This window comes from Brachypodium distachyon, chromosome 3, assembly GCF_000005505.3.
Source record: "Brachypodium distachyon strain Bd21 chromosome 3, Brachypodium_distachyon_v3.0, whole genome shotgun sequence".
Classification (NCBI taxonomy): domain Eukaryota; kingdom Viridiplantae; phylum Streptophyta; class Magnoliopsida; order Poales; family Poaceae; genus Brachypodium; species Brachypodium distachyon.
In genome coordinates this window covers 42,616,748-42,636,304 of record NC_016133.3, presented here as the reverse complement: position 1 = coordinate 42,636,304, position 19,557 = coordinate 42,616,748, and the positions used below count along the sequence as shown (strand labels likewise).

Below are 19,557 nucleotides of genomic sequence, written 5' to 3'. Positions count from 1 at the left end.
AAGTTTCCAGCGATTATGGCTGAACTGAGGGAGAAAGTCGGTACTTAGGGAGAGATTCATGTCCGAGGTTTTGTTCAGTTTTCTGAAATTTGGCATTCGGACTGCATGCTTCTATGGAATATAAATGTTGGTTTCTCCGGGTCAACTCTAGTCCTTGTTTCGTTTGTCAATTTGCCAGATCTAATTCTGGAGTATGCCTTTTAAACAGTGAACTTTTGTTCCTCGATTCATCGGATAACTGGATTTGGTGATACCGAGATGTGCCTTAAGCAAACGCTTCATGTGTCTTCTGTAGTTCTCATGTAATGCCCAATTATGCAACACTGATCAAGTGCAAGAACTCCCTGGTAGACGTTGCAGCTGATTTTCTTATTAAAGATGATGACACCCTAAATCTCTGCATTTCATTCTTATGCTCCCAACAGTGTGTGCTAGTATTATTCTGTTAATTTGACATCTTTTTCTTCACCAGTTCTTCAGGATAAAAACATCAGAACATCCTTATATTTCTACTGGACAAATCATGAAGCTGTCGATGTCTTGTACTCTTGATCAGTGCAGTGGTCATTGAATCTGCAATAAACAGATTGCTGGAATGTGTTCTTTTGGGGGAAAGGTTATCTTGTGGACTTGGTTCTCCTTATTAAGATGCTTAATCCAGGGACATGCGGACTAGCCACACTACTACACCTCTTCTGTATTGTTGGTTGAGAAAACATAGTGTTTAGTCAGCAACAAAATTTAGAAGAAAACCACAACAAGGAAGATGCTACAATTGACAGCTGGGGCAATGGCTATCTCATCTTTTTTTTTGAAACTTAATGGCTATCTCATCTTTATAACAAAGGTTTCTTAAAACCGACAAGTATACTCCCTCCGACTAATAGAGGGAGTATTAAATAGTTCGTCAATTGAAGTTTCAAAAACCATCAAATAGGAAAATGCAAGCCAAAAAAAAACCTGAAGCACTTACCACAATGCAACCCCATGGCGGTTGTGAACAATTGTTCTAGCTGTTCTAAAAAAAGTACTCTGATGAAGTGAGGTAAAAAAAGTACTTTGGTGAATTGGTGGTGGCCAAAGCTCACCCAACCAAAAAATTGGTACTCCGTACTAACTTTTGGATGGTAACCAACATCATTTCGATCCAACGCCTACCTTACCAACTCTGAAAAGAATTTACATTGATTTTTATGGAAAAAAATTTAAGAGCCAAGGGAAATTTAATTATCTATTCTAAAAAGGTACATTTCATTTTTAGTGTTTTTTTTAATTATCTTGTTTTAGGGCCACGGCGGCACTATGAGACTTTCTTTCGCAAAAGCGGCCCATGTACACCCTTGGTATTATCAGCGGCCCAACAAGTGATATTAAGAAAAATAGTGAACCCAATCCAGCCCAGTTAATTTCAGCTTGGAATACCCGGTGGCTCCACAGATTGAGCGGCGGCGGCCGGGCGAGCAGGCGACGGGCGGAGGCAGACAGAGGAAGGCGGACGGGGGGACTCGGGTGCGCGTCCGAGGATCCGCCGGCGGCGCCTCAGCACCAGCGCTATCTCTAGCGCCAGCTGGCCAACTGCCGGCACCTCCGGCGGGCGGCGGCTAGCAAGCGAGTGCCCTCGTCCTCTGTTCTTCTTCAGTTCCTCGAGCATATTCTTCTGATCTGTTGTTAAATCTGCTTAACAATTGTTCAGTGGGGAAGCGGAAGCGACCTAAGATGACTGAATGCGTGCCGCTGACCGCCATGGCGGCTTCCGGTTTCCTCAAGTTCAAGGTAGACTACGAGAAGAACAAGGACCTGCCCCCGGGAGATGGCATCCCCTCGGACATAGTCTCCGCCGGCGGGCACATCTGGAGGATCGAGTGTTATCCTCGTGGGATAGGATCCTCTGTGTTGGCGACCTCTTTTTTTTTTTTTACCGGAACTACGGCGCACCGAGGCCAGCCTACACAACTTTATTAAAAAATGCTGAACTTTACAAAGGTGTTAGTCGAATTTACATGGGGATGGGGAATTACAGTTTAGAGGCAAGGTGGGACATCATGATTGCCCAGTCATTTAGAAGAGCTTTACGGGGAGGCGAGTTGCATCTGGAGGACCAAAGAACCAGGTCGGAAGCACAGTGCATGATGACTTCATGGGGTTCCTCAGTGGAGTCATTGAACACCATGGCATTCCTTCGTTTCCAAATATTCCAAAGCACAACTATTATAATTGTGGAGTTGACGTTGTTGGAGTGGAAGTGGGTCGCGAGGTCGGCCAAACAATCACAGGCCGTGGCGTCAGGGTGGAGCGATTGAAGATTCAACCAAATCGGGGCGATCGAAGCGCAGTGAAGAAACAGATGTGCAGAGGTTTCGGGGAGCTCGCGGAAAGGGCATTTTGCAGAGGAGGTGAGGCCGCGGCGGAATCTTTGATCATTGGTGAATAGGTGGCCTTTGCAAGCCAGCCACATAAAAATCCTGCATTTGTTGGTTGCAAAATTCTTCCAAATGGTCGGAGCCATCCGGTCGTCCGGCCGATCACCGAGGAGTACGCTGTCTTCGTGGCTAGCCCTTTGCCGTCCAATCGACTTACCCGAACATCTGGAGCCTGTAAATTCAAGACAACAGACAATAAAAGTTGCAAGTCGCCAAATTCTAATTGCGCCGCAAGGGAAAGCCTAGGCCGGAAAGTGGTTAAGCTGTCAAAAGAAGCAAGCGCTGCAGCTACCGGAATGTTGGGTCGCAAGGAGTGTGAAAACAAGGCAGGGAAACGGTGAGCCAGGGTGGTGTCGCCTAACCACAGATCAAGCCAGAAGGAAGTCGAGAGACCATTCCCAACGGTGACCTTAGAAATGTTCCGGAAGAAATCAAGGCCCTTTACAATATCCTTCCAGATCAGAGTGTCTAAGTGGTGAGGATCTCCGAGGTCTCGAAGCGCAGACCAACCATAGGAAAGGGCGAAGCGCTGCTCCCAAGGAGCCAAACCTGGCAGATGGACCTTGGTGAGGTGCTTAAGCAAAAGGCAAGCGTTTTGCGTGCGGAGGCAACGGAAGCCCAACCCTCCTTTACCAATGGGGGCGCAAACATCATCCCAAGCAACCTTACAATTTCCGCCTTTTGTATGGTCTTCTCCCGTCCAAAAGAAAGCATGGCAACGCTTATCAATTTCGTGAATCGTGCCGGCCGGAAGAAGGAGGGCCCCCATGGCATAAGAAGGCATCGCACGCAGAGCAGATTTTACAAGAATAGCACGGCCGCCGATAGAAACCAATTTCCATTTCCAACCAACAAGGCGGCGGTCAACTTTATCAATAATAGGGCGGAAAGCCGAAAGGCGTAGTTTGTGGGTGGATAGGGGCAGGACAAGATAGGATTGGGGAAAGGATGAAACCTGGCACCCAAAAATGGCAGCCAACTTTGTAGCCGCCTGCGTTTCGACATGAATTGGGGCGAAGGTGTTTTTGTGAAAATTGATTTGCAGGCCGGTGGCGGCAGAAAATTGAAGGAGGACGTCCTTAAGATGAGCAAGTTGGGCAGAATCAGCGTGCAGGATGATTAGAGTGTCATCGGTGTATTGTAGCACATGACAAGGCAAGCTATCATCAATAGGGCGAGAGATGAGGCCCTGGGAGGACGCCGATAGAAGAAGGCGCTGAAGAACGTCGGCCACAAGAATGAAAAGAAACGGGGAAAGGGGGTCTCCCTGCCTTAAACCCCGACGGCACTGAATCCAAGGCCCAGAGGAACCGTTGAGTAGGACCGCAGATTGACTGGAGGAGTTAAGGTTAGAAATCCAATCGCACCATTTATCAGGAAACCCTTTGGCGCTCAGGATTTTGCGAAGGGCCACCCAAGAGACAGAGTCAAAAGTTTTTTGGAAATCAAGTTTTAGGGCAATGGAAGGGAGTCGCCATTTGAAACAGGATTGAACAATGTCGGCGGCATAGATGAAGTTTTCAGAAATACTTCGGCCCTGGACGAAACCAGTTTGATCGAGGTGAACTAGACCATGGATGTGAGGCCGTAGTCGCAAGGCCAAGCACTTAGAAGCAACTTTGAGACAACAGTTTTGTAGAGAGACCGGGCGAAAGTGGTCGGGAGAGGACGCCCCTTGTTTTTTCGGAAGAAGAACAATAAAGGCCTTGTTAATCGGATGGAGATCGGCAGAAAGGGTGAAGAAGTTGGCTAAAAATCCCCTTAGATCGAACTTAACAAAGGGCCAAAATTTCTTGTAGAAGGCTGGGCCAAAACCATCAGGGCCTGGGCTTGCGTCGTCCTTCATGGAGAGTAGGCATTCTTTAATTTCGAGGTCCGAAAAAGGGGCGACCAGAGATCGAGTCTGGGATGAGGTCAGGCGGGAGGAGGAAAGTAGGCTGGTGAGATCGAAGTTGAAACAAGAGGAGCCAGGGACACCAATGATCGAAGAGAAGAAACCTGACAGGATTGATTGCTTAGCAGAGTGAGAGAAGATCAGGGATCCTTCGAAGTCCGAAAGCTTTTTAATTTTTTTCGGAGGCGAATGGAGGCACAAGTGTGGAAATATTTTGTGTTTTCGTCGCCGAGGGCGTAGTCCTTAATTTTAGCTCGTTGCCGCCAGTAGGAAGCAATCAGCGCATTGTGCCAGTGCAAGGAAAGCTTGACCAATGTGCGAAGCCCTAGTTCATCTGGAGATAACGGCCTAGACTCTTCAAATTTGTCGAGGAGGGAGATGACAGTTTGGTAGTTTTGGGAGATGACAGACGGCGATCTTGTGCGGCGACACCACTTTTTTGTTTCCTCTCTCGTCTGCTTGAGGCGACGACAAAGTAACCCAGGTTGTCTCCTGTCAGAGTGTGAGGGATCGATGCTGTTCCAAATTCGTTGGACCATCTGCCCGTAAGCGTTGTTTGAGAGCAAGTGGTTATCAAGCCTAAAGACTGAAGGAACTGGGATATCAGACGAGACAGAGAGGATAGGGGGGACGTGATCGGATGTAGCACAAGGCAGGAAGGAAAGAGTTGTATTCGGGAAGCGGGCGCTCCAAAGAAGGTTGACAAAGGCCCGATCCAAACGAACAAGAATGGGGCTGGGTTGTTGGTCCGACTAGGTGAAATTACGCCCAAGAAGAGGGATCTCCAGAAGGTGCAGGTCGTTTAAGCATGAAGAGAAGTGCGTGGCCTCAGGGGCGTTGAAGTTGGAATTTGATCATTCAGTGGGGCGCAGAATCTGGTTGAAATCTCCAAAAGCGGCCCACGGCCCAACAGCAGCGTGGCAAATAGCTTCCAGTTCGAGAAGGAAGGCCGGCTTATCGGCAGAATCGCACGGGTGTTGGCGACCTCTCAGTCTTCCTGAAGCACATGGGCAAATCCAGGGAGGTTCAGGGCATCTTCAAGGCCTTCTTGTTGGACAAGAACGGCGTCCTGTCCACCACGGCCACAAGGAGGATGGATGTGTTCAGACTCGCGGCGTGCGGCAACTACGGATGGTGTTCTTTCGTGACCCGGACAGTTTTGGAGAAAGATTATGTGGTAGCTGGACACATCACTTTTGTGTGCGCCATCTTGGTGGTAACTGAAAGACCTATTCCTGTGCCGCCTTCGGACATTGGCATCCATCTCGGCGGCATGCTGGATCGCAGCGAGGGGACTGATGTGTCATTCAACATCGATGGAGAGACATTCCCCGCGCATCGTGCGGTGCTGGGTGCTCGCTCGCTGGTCTTCAGAGCGGAGCTCTTCGGTTCCATGGCCGAGGCCCAAATGGCATCCATCAAGCTGCACGACATCGCGGCTGCTACATTTAAAATTATGCTTCGGTTCATGTACACAGATGCCTTGCCCGGAGAAGACGAGCTTGGGGACTCGCCAATTGAGATGCTTCAGGATCTGCTTGCTGTGGCCGATCGGTATGCATTGGACCGGCTGAAGCTGATGTGTGCCCAAAAGTTATGGGATAATCTGTCGGTCGATACAGTTGCAACCACCCTAGTTTGTGCGGAAACATGCAACTGTCCGGAGTTGAAGAATATGTGCTTTGACTTCTTTGCGCTGGAGAAAAATTTCAAGGAGGCTGTTTTCACCGATGGTTTTGCATTGTTGCTGCAGAAATTCCTAGGGATTACTGCTGAGCTGAAAATAAGGTTAAGACTAAGAGCAAATTATCATGGTGAAATCCATCTACATGTGTACAGTGCAGCTGTTCCCAGGATGGTGGTCTAAAACATTGGTGAGTACATGTTGTGACATGAACCACCTGTATTGGATGAACTAGGTGCCTGATCCTAATACATGTCTTCTTGTCGCAGAATCTTAGTCTTTGTCTCACAATATTGTGCTAAGTTACTGCCATGTGATGCTGAGTTGCTGACAGGGGGTGAAGTGGTGGGTTTTTCAGACAGCTAAGATGCTAAGATAAGGAGCTTACGCCAAATTAGTAGCATTTACACTCTTTTGTTTTTTTCTCTCTTGGACATGCCCTGTCCGGAAGCTTGGGTTGTGCTCTGCTTGAAGCTTTCAAGACGTTGGCTTATTATGTGCTGAACTGCTGATATGACTATGTGTAGCCTTAGCTTCTTTAGAACTATATGATCAATGCAAGCATGTTAGAATCCGGTTCATGTGACTATGAGTGACATAGCCTGCAAGACACACTTCCATTTGAAACATAGTATGTGAGTGCTAACTGTTACCTTCCAAAGCAATATTCTGAATGAGATGAAGTTATGTTGTTAAAGCTGAAAGTGGGAGTGTTATTGATGATCTCAAGCTAGAGTACCAAGCTCGATAAGATGTGGGATCATAGGGAATGGGTCCAGGGAGCCTGGTATTGCTCCAATGAGACTCCGACAAGGCGGGTTCGTCATCGACCAGGGCAAATTTGAGGGTTTGTGCCTCAGAAGTGTTGACGGTATGAGGTTAGTGAAATCGAGTTTTTTATGTTGCGTAGGCCACATGGACATGCTGCAAGCGTGTATGTGGTTTGCTGCCTACACATGAGCAACATAATCCATCATTATGGGCGTTCTTGTGAAGGTTGAATTTATGTTGTTAATGTGCTCTCCATTGTTGCGTGTGTTATTTCTAAATGATGTATGCATTGTTTTTAATATAATGCATATGTTTAACCTTTTTTTTCTATGTTCTATTGCTAACAGCGGCCGCTTGGAAAAAGAAAAGAAAATAAATAACCTCTCTTGTGTGGAGTTATTTCACAACAAAAAGACACCAATAAAACAACCGAAAAGTACTGAACATGGATTTAGTTAAATTTTGAAGTATAATTCAACTAGGATAGGGCGCATGGTCTTCTTAATTAAACAGGTTCTTGTTAGCACTGCATCCATCAATCTATCATCACCACGGACCCTTCCTCTTCCTGAAGAGAAGTGAGCTCATCATATGTCCATCACGTAAGTAATTTTCATGAGAAACCGAAATACAAACAGGACATTGTTTTGCACAAGATGAAATTATAGTCCCCATACGCAACTAGATGTTCGCAGCAAAATCTTACCTAAAATCTCATCACCGAGTCACGTCAGTTAATTTGGGACGGAGAGAGTACAAGTTTGAACATTGGGTCTCAACAACCATCAATCTCACGTCAAAATTAGTTACTGTCTGGGTAGACTTCTTGCGTTTCAAACCTCATTAGCCTCTCCCAATGCATTTGCCACTTCTCGGGAAAATCTTTTTTACCGCTGCTGGTATATACCGGTAACTGGTCGCGCATCCATTCCTCGCTGATATATATTTGTGCAGCCTTCTCGCTCGGACTTGAGCGGCCGAGTGCACATGCGAAAAACAGAATCTTGGCACAGATCGAACGGGTTATCCGGTGCCGGGCTTTCCGTACTTCTCATGTTGTAACAGGTAATTTTCATGATTTTGCAAATTCCCACCCAACAATTTTTTTTTCCGACTCTTATAGATTTAGGATCATGTGTAACGAGCTAGAAGTACAGGTGGCAAATTGCTCAGGCAGTCAGTTGCATAGCAGAAGTAAAGACATGTTTAATAATACTCCGTACAACATTCTTTGCAAAAAAAAATACAGTGATAAAATTTGAAGGCATAAAGTCTCTGTACAATTCCGAAATTACTACACGTACGACACTTTGCTGATATGATTCTCGTACGACGTGAATCCAGTGGACTTCCTTGCTCTATGCTGCTCCATCGAAGACTGCTATGCAGCGTCGTACGAGAATCGTACAGAATTGATCGTACGTCAGCTCTCGTACAATTCTGTCAGGAACCCTTGAGCAACAAAGCGAGATTTCAGTTACCTGGTGGTTAGGAGGTACTTGGAAAAGTCACAAGCCATAAATGCAGTTTGAGTAGGGAGGTTTCCGGAGGACATGTTGCCATCATTCTCAATTGAGTTCCAGAATACTTTGGTGTATCTAAACGATGATAGGAGAGCCTTTTTTCAGCATGTCAACCACAACAACCCATGTAATGTCGTCGTCGTGGTCTCCTAAACCATCAAGGTTGCTCAGGAAGAAATAGACGATATTGGGCTCCTGCATGCTCACCAGAGGAAACAATGGCGTGTGACGTGTCACGCAGAAGATCGCCGTACCCACGTAGAGACCAGAGCTCGATATCTTCCATGGTGCACTCTTTCTCCCATGTCTTGTTATCCGACCTCAACCTCCAAACTTTGATGGCAAACGAAGAGGAAGCAGGGCGGCAGCCGCCACCCGGGAACAATACAGCCGTGGTGACAACGTCGAAGAACTTCATGGTGCGGCCGCCATCGGTGACGCACACGCTCCGAGAGCGTTCCGGGCACCCTCGGAGCCCGGTTTCACGATCATCCGGATCACCAACAGGGATATTTGTTACAGGCAGCCGTACGTACCGGAGCTGAGGGCGCTCACTGAGCACGTCTGCTAACAAGATGCCACGGGAGTAATCGACGTAGCCCAAGGAATCACCGTAGGGGATTACGGCATCAGTGTGCCACCAGGCCCAAGTCCTTGCCTTGCCCCTTCTCATGGCAGATCTCTGGCCTCGTGGCCTCCCAGTTGTTGTTCTTGCAGCTTATCTGGCGATACAAGCAGACCGCGGCTTCCACCGGAGCATCGTAATTCAAGAAAGTGAAGGCATTTATGTCGTCTTTGGGGGAAATCTTGAGGTCCGCCACGACAAGCTCCTCTCTTCGATCATCGTACAGGATGCCAATGTCTTCAGGCGAGAACATGTGCTTGTAGGCGTAGAACTTAAGGTCGCAGGTGGGGAGCCGCCGGAGCGACGGCGACACGGTGGCGGTGGGATCGACCGTGTAGAGAAGTAATCCGAGATGGTGAGTTTATGGCTGAGCTTGAGGAGGATGGAGTTGCTGTGGGCGGCCACGACCAGGGGTTCCAGCCCTAGCGACTGCTCCCAATTTGAATCTTCTTCTTCTACTACTCCGCTCCCGTCCGACGGATCCCCGCCGTTGGGGTGATCCCAGTTGACATAGAGGCGAGAGGCCCCCGGCGGCGGGACAGCGTGGAAGCGGACGTCGATGTGGCGCCGGTCCCAGTCTCCGACCTGGCGGAGGTGGTGCGGTAGAGCCCCTCGGGGTAATCGAGGGAGACTATGGGGTAGTTGAGGCGGGTGTGAGGGTCCAGCATCACCCAGTCCGGGTAGCGGTGGGAGGAGGAGGGGGCCTTGCCGGGCGGCGGCGTGGGAGATCTTTCCATGGGGCGGGGGCGGCGGCGGCGGAAGTACACGAGCTAGGCGGTGGATTTGTGATCTCGGCGGGGACGGCGGAGAAGAAGAGACGGTAATAACCGACACGATATGTTTTTTCTCTTTATTTATCGATCGTGAACAAGGGTTACCAATCTAAATAAAGCATCGATTTAGAGATCTAGATGCATGGATAGTTCTCATGTTTCAAATACAACTCATAAGAGTTTTTTTTAGCGAATCATAATAGTTATTAATGGAATAACAATTCGTACATTTGGTTAAATCTTACGGCCTTTTGGATTTTCGATTTCCAAACGACAAGCATGCGTACTCTATTCTTATATGGTTTTGCAAAAAAAAAAAGTCAGAGGAAGAAGAAGCGCTAAAGGATGGGCCTGGGCCGCGCTCGGGAAAACAAGATGGACTCCTGGCCGCAATGCGTCCAGCCCGCTTAAGCCAATGTGCTCGTGTCGTCCAGCCCAAGCCGGCCTGCTGTTGCTGCTTCGTCGTCTCTCTATATGTCGACCACGAGTGACCTTGACTGCACACGAGAACGGCGGCCGGGGCCGGAATCCTCATCCTCCAATCGAGTTTCCCTTCCTCCTCCAGGCGAATCCCAATCTCTCGCCGTCGAGACACCGGGGAGTGGATCGAGGCTGGCGCGGTAATCATCAGGCGAGAGATCGAGGAGATTGATGGGATGAGAATCCCGCCGGCGACCGGAGAAGCGGCAGACGAGGTCACTGAAATCTGCTCGGGGTAAGTAACCGCAACTGTAGTACTAGCACTGAAATCTGTTTAGTCCCACGGTGCTCAGCGACGTGGAACAAGGCCAACGTAGGGATTGCAAATTTGTAATGTATTAAATCTGTTTAGCCCCAAATTATAACAAGTACTTCGTACTTCAATATAATACTAGTAGAAAGGAATCAAGATTAATAAGAAGATAAGAAATGGCACCTCTCCATAGAAATTCACCCTTTTTTTACACTCCATATAAAAATGGGCCCATGTTTTCCGGGAACCAGGTGCTCCTAAAAGAAGTATCATCCTGATTAGTGATTACATTATGGGATTTCAATTTTTCAGTATGTTAGGTTAGTAAAATAATGAATGATGAACTTTTGAATGTGGTACTTTACGGAGTTACATGTGTTTTCCAGTGGAACAGACACAGTCAGTCTGAGATAAACGGGGTCTAAAAAGTCAATTCTTGATTTATTTAGTTAAAATTAGACAGATGCTTCCCTTGATGGTTGAATTTGCCCTGCTTGCTCTATTTATAATTTTGATTTGAAGGGTCTTTTCCTTGTAGTACTACACACGTGCAAAGATGTCCTGTGAAACCAAATTTATAAAGATTGTTCTCAATCCTACTTGCTGAGATATCTGCATTTTTAACAAAAAAAAATACTTCAGAGATTGTTACACTGCACAACAATAAGCATTATCGTCTTGGTTCTGGAAACAGATCGACCTAAAAGAATTTCCAGTTTAACTCCTGGAATGCAGAGGTCGGAGACTTACTTTGGCCCTCATCATCATTACTTTTGTTTGATCAATTTAAACTGGGTTAAGATACATAGCCGCTTTCTCAATTTGCTTAATATTTGTTATGGCATACATCCTAACGAACTAACCCCAGAACAGATAGACAATTGGTGGATTGGTTACTCAGGGGCCTGGACAGCAAGATAAGCCCTAGTGGGCGGTGAACACATCGAGGACCAGGGGCAGATGTAAAGAGATCTAGGAGCGCCTGGCCGCGCCCCAGCACCCATCGCCACCACCGGCACGCCAATCGCTGCCGTCTCCACCGGCTGCCAAGCCAGTGAGTGCCCTCTGCTCTTCTTATTTGTTTCCTGAAGCTGAATGGCTTGGTAGTCTCTGAATTGGTGCATTGTTCAATTGTGTAGTGAGCAAGCGAGCTAAGACGACGGCGTTGGAGGCACAGACCACCATGGTGGGTTCTGCTGCTGTCCAGTTAAGAGTAGACGACGAGCTAGCGAGTCAGGCTCCCATCGGCTATGCTGTCTACCCCGACATCATCTCCGTCGGGGAACACCTCTGGAGGATTGAGTGCTTACCGCGTGGGGATGTGGAGGATGGCAGTGGCGAATATATTTCAATCTTCCTCAGGCACATGAGCAAATCCACAAGTGTTACAGCCATCTTCGAGGTCTTCTTGATTGACAATTACGGCATACCATCTATGACAGAGACACGAAGGATTCTTCGTACGTTCCGAATCGCCACAGGTCGAGGCAGAGGCTCTGGTGACTCCTGGGGATGGAGGCACTTTGTCAAGAGAACTATTCTGGAGGACAGTTACGTAGATGAGGAGTCGCACTTCACATTTGTTTGTGCCATCATGATCATCGATGACTGCCCTATTTGTGTGCCCCCTTCAGACATCACGACCCATCTTGGCCGACTGCTAGATGACACTGACGGGACGGATGTGTCATTCGTCATCGACGGCGAGACATTCACTGCTCACCGAGCAGTGCTTGCCGCCCGCTCATCGGTCTTTAGAGCAGAGCTCTTTGGTTCCATGGCCGAGGCTACAATGTCATCCATCACACTAAAGGACATCACACCTGCGGCATTCAAAGCTATGCTTCGTTTCATGTACACAGATGCCTTACCTGGAGAGAGCGAGCTTGGGGAATCTCCTGTTGAGATGTTTCAGGATCTACTTGCTGCAGCTGATCGATACGCACTGGACTGACTGAAGTCTATGTGTAGCCGGAAGTTATGGGATAAAGTGTCGGTAGAAACAGTTGCAACTACCTTAGCTTGTGCAGAAACCTACAACTGTCCAGAGTTGAAGAACAAGTGCTTTGATTTCCTTGCGGTGGAGAAAAACTTCAAGGAGGCTGTGTTCACCGATGGTTATGCATGGTTGGTTCTGAAATTCCCATTGGTTACTGCTGAGCTTAAGGAGAGGATGCAGGGGATGGAGGATTGATGCTACCCCTGAATTGAATATGCATAATTATGCATCAGTGCGTAGGCCGAGAGAGCAGAACTCTTCCTTTCTCTAAAAATAACAAAAGTACCTGTGCAATTCATGTTTTGTTTGATATTTCCACCAAATTCGAAATTCCCCTTGAAGTCATTTTAAATTGTGCGAACTTAGCACGTATTAGAAGAAAAAAAGGAAAAAAAAAGTTTATTTTTGGCTCGTCAACTATTTTCGAAGTGAAGTTTTCCCCTGAACTCTATGCTGGATATTCTGGGTCCTTCAAGTTGGAGATTTGGAATCACTGAAGCTGGTTTAGATGATAAGGTAATGGCGGTTTTGCATTTTTTTTTGTGTCATCCCAGTCAAGAATAACAAATAAATCAAAACCAGAAAATTGAAAAACAGAGAGAGAAAGAACAGAAATACTCGAGTGAAGCTAAAGGTTCAAGAAATTCAAAAGGCTTCCTTTTTAAAAGTTATTTTTTTCGTTTAAAATTATCAGGTCGTCAGTAACTTTTCCAAAATATCATTTATTTTCCCTAACTTTCCTTTGTTTTTAAAATTTTCTTCTAAACTATCATTTAACAAAAAGGGAAAAGCAAGTTTCTAGATATATAGTATTTCAGTTCTACAAAACAATTGTGAAAAATATGTTTTCCTCTTTTTCTTTGAATCAGCAGAGTTTTCCAAAAACTTCACAAAATGTTGATTTTGGGCTGCCACGTGTGCTAAAGCGCCACCAAGTCATCATCAAAGACAATTTTTCGGTGGGGCAAGGGACAAATCTAAATAGTTTTGACACGTTTGAGGAACTAAATTTATTTGATGTGGAGTTGAGTGAACAAACTTAGAGTTTGGCAATATCTGTGGACAAAAGGATGGCTTTTCATTTGAAAAATGATACTACAATAACAATTTTAAGGTAAGGACAAATCTAAACTGTCAAGTGTAATTAATCCTTAATTAAGGTAAGGAGATGCTTCAATCCTTTTGAATTAATCCTTAGATCTCTTTTTTTTTGCGTTCAATGATAATATACAATTTGAGGTACTAACTTTGATTTTATAAACTCGATGCATCCAAGAGCTCGTAAGACTTTATAAACTCATCAGAGGTCATTTGGGAACACAGGGCTTGTAGTACGTGGTGGGTTCAAAGGCGCCTCGAAGTTTGCATGGGCCAGCCTCAGTCAGTCACCAATCAAGCCCTAGCGGGGAGTAAGTAGCAACGGAAGAACTCGCGAGCGGCGGCGTACGGCGGACGCGCCGCCAAGGATCGGGATCGGCCGGCGCCAGCGCCGGCGCCTGGATCGCCACCACCAGCAGGCCAAGCGCCGCCAACCCCGGCGGCGAGCAAGCCATTGAGTCCCCCTCTCCTCTGCTCTTCTTCTTCGATCGGTTCCTTGAAATCACAGATCGGGTACTCTTTCCAATTGCTAATCCATAGATCGGTCGAATACACACATTGTTTTCCAACCAATCTGGTGTTAAGATTCGTTAATTTCCTCAAAGTCGCTCAACTAAATTTCTCCAGTGAGCAAGCGAATCAAGACGGCAGGGCCGGAGTCGAGGACGACGATCGCGGGATCCGCCGTGGTCGTGTTCAGAGTAGACCACGAGCAAGGGAAGCAGCTCCCCATCGGCAAGGCCATCCACTCTGAGGTCGTCTCCGTCGGGGGCCATCTCTGGAGGATCGGCTGCTACCCCATGGCCAGAATGAGGACGACAAGGGGGAGTACCTCTCCGTCTTCCTCGCGCAACTATTTTCAGGTCATAATTATATCTGAAATCTTGTGTTTTGAACTCTGAATTATTCTAAAATGCAAAGAATTTATACAAATACTTGTAATATGTGGCAAAAATTACATTGTCGCTTCTCTTTTGCAGTTAAGTGCGAAAAGTCACATACTCTTCTCATTTTGGACGAGCTACTGATGCACCTATACACCGAAGGACCTGAGCATAAGGAAAGAAGAAAGAAATGGCTGAAGTGAAGAAAAAAAAGACCAACTTGCGAAAGAAGAAGAAAGGAGAAGGGCCTGGATGTAAAAATGTCAAAGGGATTAAATCCCTAACTCCTGCTCTCGATCCCCTTGAGCCTGGCACTTCCCCTTTCCCCTATCTCCTGATGCACCACCGGCCGCCGCCGCGGCCAGGCCAGCGTGGCGGCGCGCCACCGAGCTAGCTGCAGCCCCTTCCCGAGATCCACTACTACTCCTCCTCCATACCGCCTCCGCCGGCAGCGGGCTGCACGAATCGTCTCCATCAACACCTGCTACTCCCCCACGCACCGAAGAAATCAACAGCCAAGGAACGCGAGCACGACAACCACCTGCAACATCCTCCCCTTCTCCAAGTGCTGTTGCCCTCTCCTTTGGTTAAATCCCCACCGAACTCTCTCTCTCTATCTCCTACTTGTTGCTTGCTGTTTGTGTGTACAAGAACTGAGAAAGAACATGCTGTTGATCTTTGGAAAGTTAGTTGAGCCTTGCACTGTGTTAAACTCTCTCTTTAGCTTCTGGCCGATGTGTGCACTTAATTATTGTTCTATGCTATAAGATTCGTAACCTGTTTGTTTATATGTCAATGAAGATCTTTGAGTTGTTCTACTCTAATATTTGTGAATGTGGCTGTGTGTATACTTGTTGATGTGTTTCGTGCAATTTTCTATCCCTATCTAAAAACTTGCTTCTTCCCAGTCTTTTGCTAGTGAAATTACTTTCTGTCAATATTGTTCTTTGTCTTTGCTTCTGCCCCTATCTTTGATGTATGCTTTTCTTAGTGTTTTAGATTCTAAAGTAAATTGAAAATACCAAAAAAATATTGCAGTCATTATGTACCCTGAATCCCATAATTGTTTCTATCCCTATCTTGGATCATTGCTTGTGATGTTTCGTGGTAGATGATCTTGTCTTGCTTTTGAGTGGGAAACCTTCTCTTTGTTTGTTTTAAATTCCAAAATCCTTTCATGTGATCTAGCTTTATCCGAACATTGTTGTCACTGCCTAGTTCCTGTGGAGAACCTCGACAAAAACTACTATATTTGCATTGATCAAGCGTCAATGCCATCTTGGACGCCTTCTTGATCGACAGGGACGGCAAGCCATCCACCACCATTGCAGGAAGGTTTCACCACGCCTTCGATGTGTCTCCTGGGGATGGCCCAAGATTGTCAAGGGGGATACTTTAGAGAAAGATTATGTGTCGGATGGGCACATCACGATTGTGTGCGCCGTCATGGTCATCGACGACAGCCCTCTCCCCATGCCGCGGTCCGACATCGGGAACCATCTCGGCCGCCTGCTGGATGGTGCTGCCGGGACGGATGTGTCGTTTGTTATCGACGGTGAGATATTCCTCGCTCATCGGGCTGTCCTCGCCGCCCGTTCGCCGGTCTTGAAAGCGGAGCTCCTCGGCTCCATGTGCGATGCCGCGATGCCGTCCATTACGCGGCATGACATCGCGCCTGCCACGTTCAAAGTTATGCTTCATGTACATGGATGCCTGGCCAGGAGAGGATGAGCTTGGGGCCTCCCCCGTTGAGATGCTTCAGGATCTACTCGCCGCGGCAGACCGGTACGCACTTGACCGGCTGAAGCTTATGTGTGCCCAGAAGTCGTGGGAGAATTTATTGGTCGATACAGTCGCGACGATGCTAGCCTGCACCGAAATATACAACTGCCCGGAGCTGAAGAACAAGTGCTTTGAATTCTTTGCGGTGGAGAAGAATTTCAAGAAGGTTGTGTTCACCGATGGCTTTGCAATGTTGGTGCAGAAATTCCCATCGATCGCCGATGAGCTGAAAAAGAAGGTTGATGCAACATAACATAGCACACAGTACGTACATCGACATGTGCATACATAGTTCAGTACATTCAAGCGTAGCTTTAATAATGTAATATGGCTTTTTGTAAGCATTTGGTAAGTGCTATCTGATGTCTTTTAATTCAAGCATATTGGGAGATGAACCACTTGTATTTGATGAACTAGGCCTGATCTTTTGAACTCATCCTCTTACAGAATCTTCTTTGTGTAGTAGTAATATTATTCTGAGTTTCTGCCAATCTTCTTGTTCAATTCGGGGGATGGATTTTCAGATAGCAGAAGCAAAGGCAGGGAGGGGGTTTGCGAAATCAGTATGGATCACCATCACCAATTGAGTATTTTATGGTAGTAAAGATAACCCGGTTAATATTCTTTGATGAACAAATTCAAGACTTGGTTTTCTTAGTCATTTAAAATTTCCAAAATTCTGTATTTTTATATTTGATATCTTCATTTCCTTGCCTTTTTTTTTTTGCTGTTTCTCAAGGATAACTAGCATATTTTGTCCTCAAATTATTCAAGAGAAGCACTTCTCCTCAAACTATTTTTCTGGTGATTAATTCCTGGAATAGCAAATTCAAACCATATCAAATAGTTACTAATGTGGGATACATAGCGGTTTTAACTATGCGCGGTAGCGCGGAGGTGTCAAGTCAGCATTTTTTGTAGCTTTTCTAAACCAAAAATGTAGGGAAAAAATTCTAAGATCAGATTAATTTCTTTGTGGAATCGGGCCATATGGACCTGCCGATGCATATAGCGGCATAGAGGAGCTTTTCTGGGCTCGACGCTGCTCAGAATGGCATACGAATTGGGCAGTTAGCCTCAAATGTTTGGCCCACTCAGCGCATTTTGGGTTCAAGGCGCCTCAGGTCTGTTTGGGCCTTGGGCTTTGTTAAGAAAACGAAATTTTGCTTCGACCCCTCGGCTGCCTCACAAAGGCCTAGTCGGGAGTAAGTAGTAACCGAGCAAGTCGGCGAGCGGCGGCGACGGTAACGGACACGAGAGCAGGGGTGGGCGGCGGGGAGAGGAGGCGTACGGCGCCGGCGGAGTCGCGATTCGGGGTGCGCGGGCGACGGCGGCGGCTCAGCACCGACCGCCACCGCCAGCAGCAGCAGGCCAGGCCGCCTGTTGAAGACGACGATCTCCTACTAATCTCACAAGGCCAACCAATCGCCGTCGACAGCAAGCCAGTGAGTGCTTTCTCGACCCCTCTCTGCTCTCCTCTTCGGTTCGTATATCTGTATGATTCTTAGTTCTTACGGCAGTGGTGAAATTTGGTGTTACAATTGCTTACCAATTTGTGCAGTGAGCAAAGCGAGTTAAGACGGCCGAGCCGGAGATGCGGACCACCATTGTGTGTTCTTCTGTCCTCAAGCTGACAATAGACTATGAGAAAGCCAAGCAGCTACCTATCGGCAAGTACGTGGAGTCGGATGTCGTCTCCGTTGGCGGACATCTCTGGAGGATTGACTGCTACCCGCGTGGCCATAGCGAGGATGACAAGGGAGAGTATCTTTCTCTCTTCCTTGCGCCTGTGAACATGAGCAATACCAGAAGTGCCAATGCCATCTTAGATGTCTTCTTGATGGATAAAGACGGCAAACCATCCGCGACGGACGCAAGAAGGCTTCTTCACGCCTTCGAGGTCAATAGTGATGGCTACTCCTGGGGATGGCCGAAGTTCGTCAAGGGAACTAACCTGGAGAAAGACTATGTTGCAGAGGGACACATCACAATTGTATGTACCATCATGGTCACTGATGAAAGACCTATTCCCGTTCCACCTTCAGATATCGGGACTCATCTCGGCAGCCTGCTAGATCACAATGATAGGGCAGATGTAACATTTATCGTCGAAGACCAGACATTCCATGCTCACCGGGCGTTTCTTGCTGCCCGCTCGCGGGTCTTCAAAGAGGAGCTCTTGGCTCCATGGCTGAGGCTACAATGTCTTCCATTAAGCGGCACGACATTACACCTGCTACATTCAAATGTATGCTTCACTTCATCTACTCAGACGACTTGCCGGGAGATGACGAGCTTGGGTGCTCTTCTGTCGAGATGCTTCAGGATCTCCTTGCCGCGGCAGACCGCTACGCACTAGACAGGCTGAAGCTGATGTGTGCCCAGAAATTATGGGAACATTTGTCCATTGATACAGTTGCAACTACGTTAGCTTGCGCTGAGACATACAACTGTCCGGAGTTGAAGAACAAGTGCTTCAACTTCTTCGCGGTGGAGAAAAATTTCAAGAAGGCCGTGTTCACCGATGGCTTTGCGACATTGTTGCAGAAATTTCCATCAATTACTGATGAGCTGAAAAGCAAGGTCGAGACGTGACATAGCGCAATACATCTACATGTGTACAGTTCAAGCATTCAAGCATAGCTTTAATACGGTGTTTTAAGGCATTTGGTGAGTGCTATGTGATGTCTCGGGCATTTCATGTCCTGAACCTGGCTTACCGGCTTTTAGGGTCTTCACTTTTTCTATACCGATGTGACTTCAGATATTAAGTATCTAGCTATCTAAACCTGGCTTCATGAGTACTTTGTGATCAATGCAAGCATGTCGTGACTCAAAACACCTGAGTACTTATTTTGTCATACCAAAATTGTGGGTATTGTTGTTTGCATACTTAAGTCGGAACTTTCTTCTACTGTGATCATTTGACGAGTGAACTTTATGCTGCCATAAAAATCTGACAATACTCCATGTATCTTCTGTCTCTCATGTGATTTGAATTGCGCATTGATTAAGGGCAAGACACCACCTCTCTGATAGATACCAATCAGGTTTTATTGTTAAAGCTGTTAGCTTCTCTGAATCTTATTTGGTTTTTCTGTGCTTGCAAGCGGAAGAATCAATTAGGCAGTGAACATTTTGTGCGTGTACCAAATTAGTTTGAATTTTTTTTGCAGATTTGAGTATGTGTAGATCTATGGGTGATCACCAAATTAACTCCCTGTAATCTGTTTGTTTTGAAACAGTGTTAGATTGTTGAGTTGTTCAGGTGCTCTAAATTGAATTCCTGAGATTCGTTGTAAACTGAAATCTCGACATGCATAATGTTCTGAATCTCGTCTCCTGCCATATCGAATAGCAGAGAAAGCTGG

At 46.8% G+C, this 19,557-nt stretch overlaps 1 protein-coding gene and 3 pseudogenes across 2 annotated transcripts; all 4 read left to right on the top strand.

The window, feature by feature from the left end:
• Nucleotides 1-1,209: 1,209 nt before the first annotated feature.
• LOC100828103 (BTB/POZ and MATH domain-containing protein 1) lies at nt 1,210-6,181 on the top strand. The gene is made up of 3 exons (XM_024461454.1): nt 1,210-1,608; nt 1,694-1,950; nt 5,279-6,181. Coding segments are annotated over exons 1-3 (1,161 nt in total). The 5' UTR covers nt 1,210-1,607.
• Nucleotides 6,182-10,159: 3,978 nt separating this feature from the next.
• Nucleotides 10,160-15,228, top strand: LOC100827490 (annotated as a pseudogene). The gene is made up of 6 exons (XR_002964950.1): nt 10,160-10,405; nt 11,297-11,477; nt 11,563-12,938; nt 13,746-14,033; nt 14,148-14,383; nt 14,501-15,228. The product of XR_002964950.1 is annotated as a BTB/POZ and MATH domain-containing protein 2-like (transcript).
• On the top strand, nt 12,873-16,651 carry LOC104581334 (annotated as a pseudogene).
• Nucleotides 16,652-17,499: 848 nt separating this feature from the next.
• On the top strand, nt 17,500-19,017 carry LOC100826876 (annotated as a pseudogene).
• Nucleotides 19,018-19,557: the final 540 nt, after the last annotated feature.

Bases quoted from the DNA above. Each gene is read 5' to 3' on its own strand.
- LOC100828103 (XM_024461454.1), top strand. The intron at 1,951-5,278 runs CAACTTTATTAA...GCTTATCGGCAG, and splicing joins CGCACCGAGGCCAGCCTACA to AATCGCACGGGTGTTGGCGA.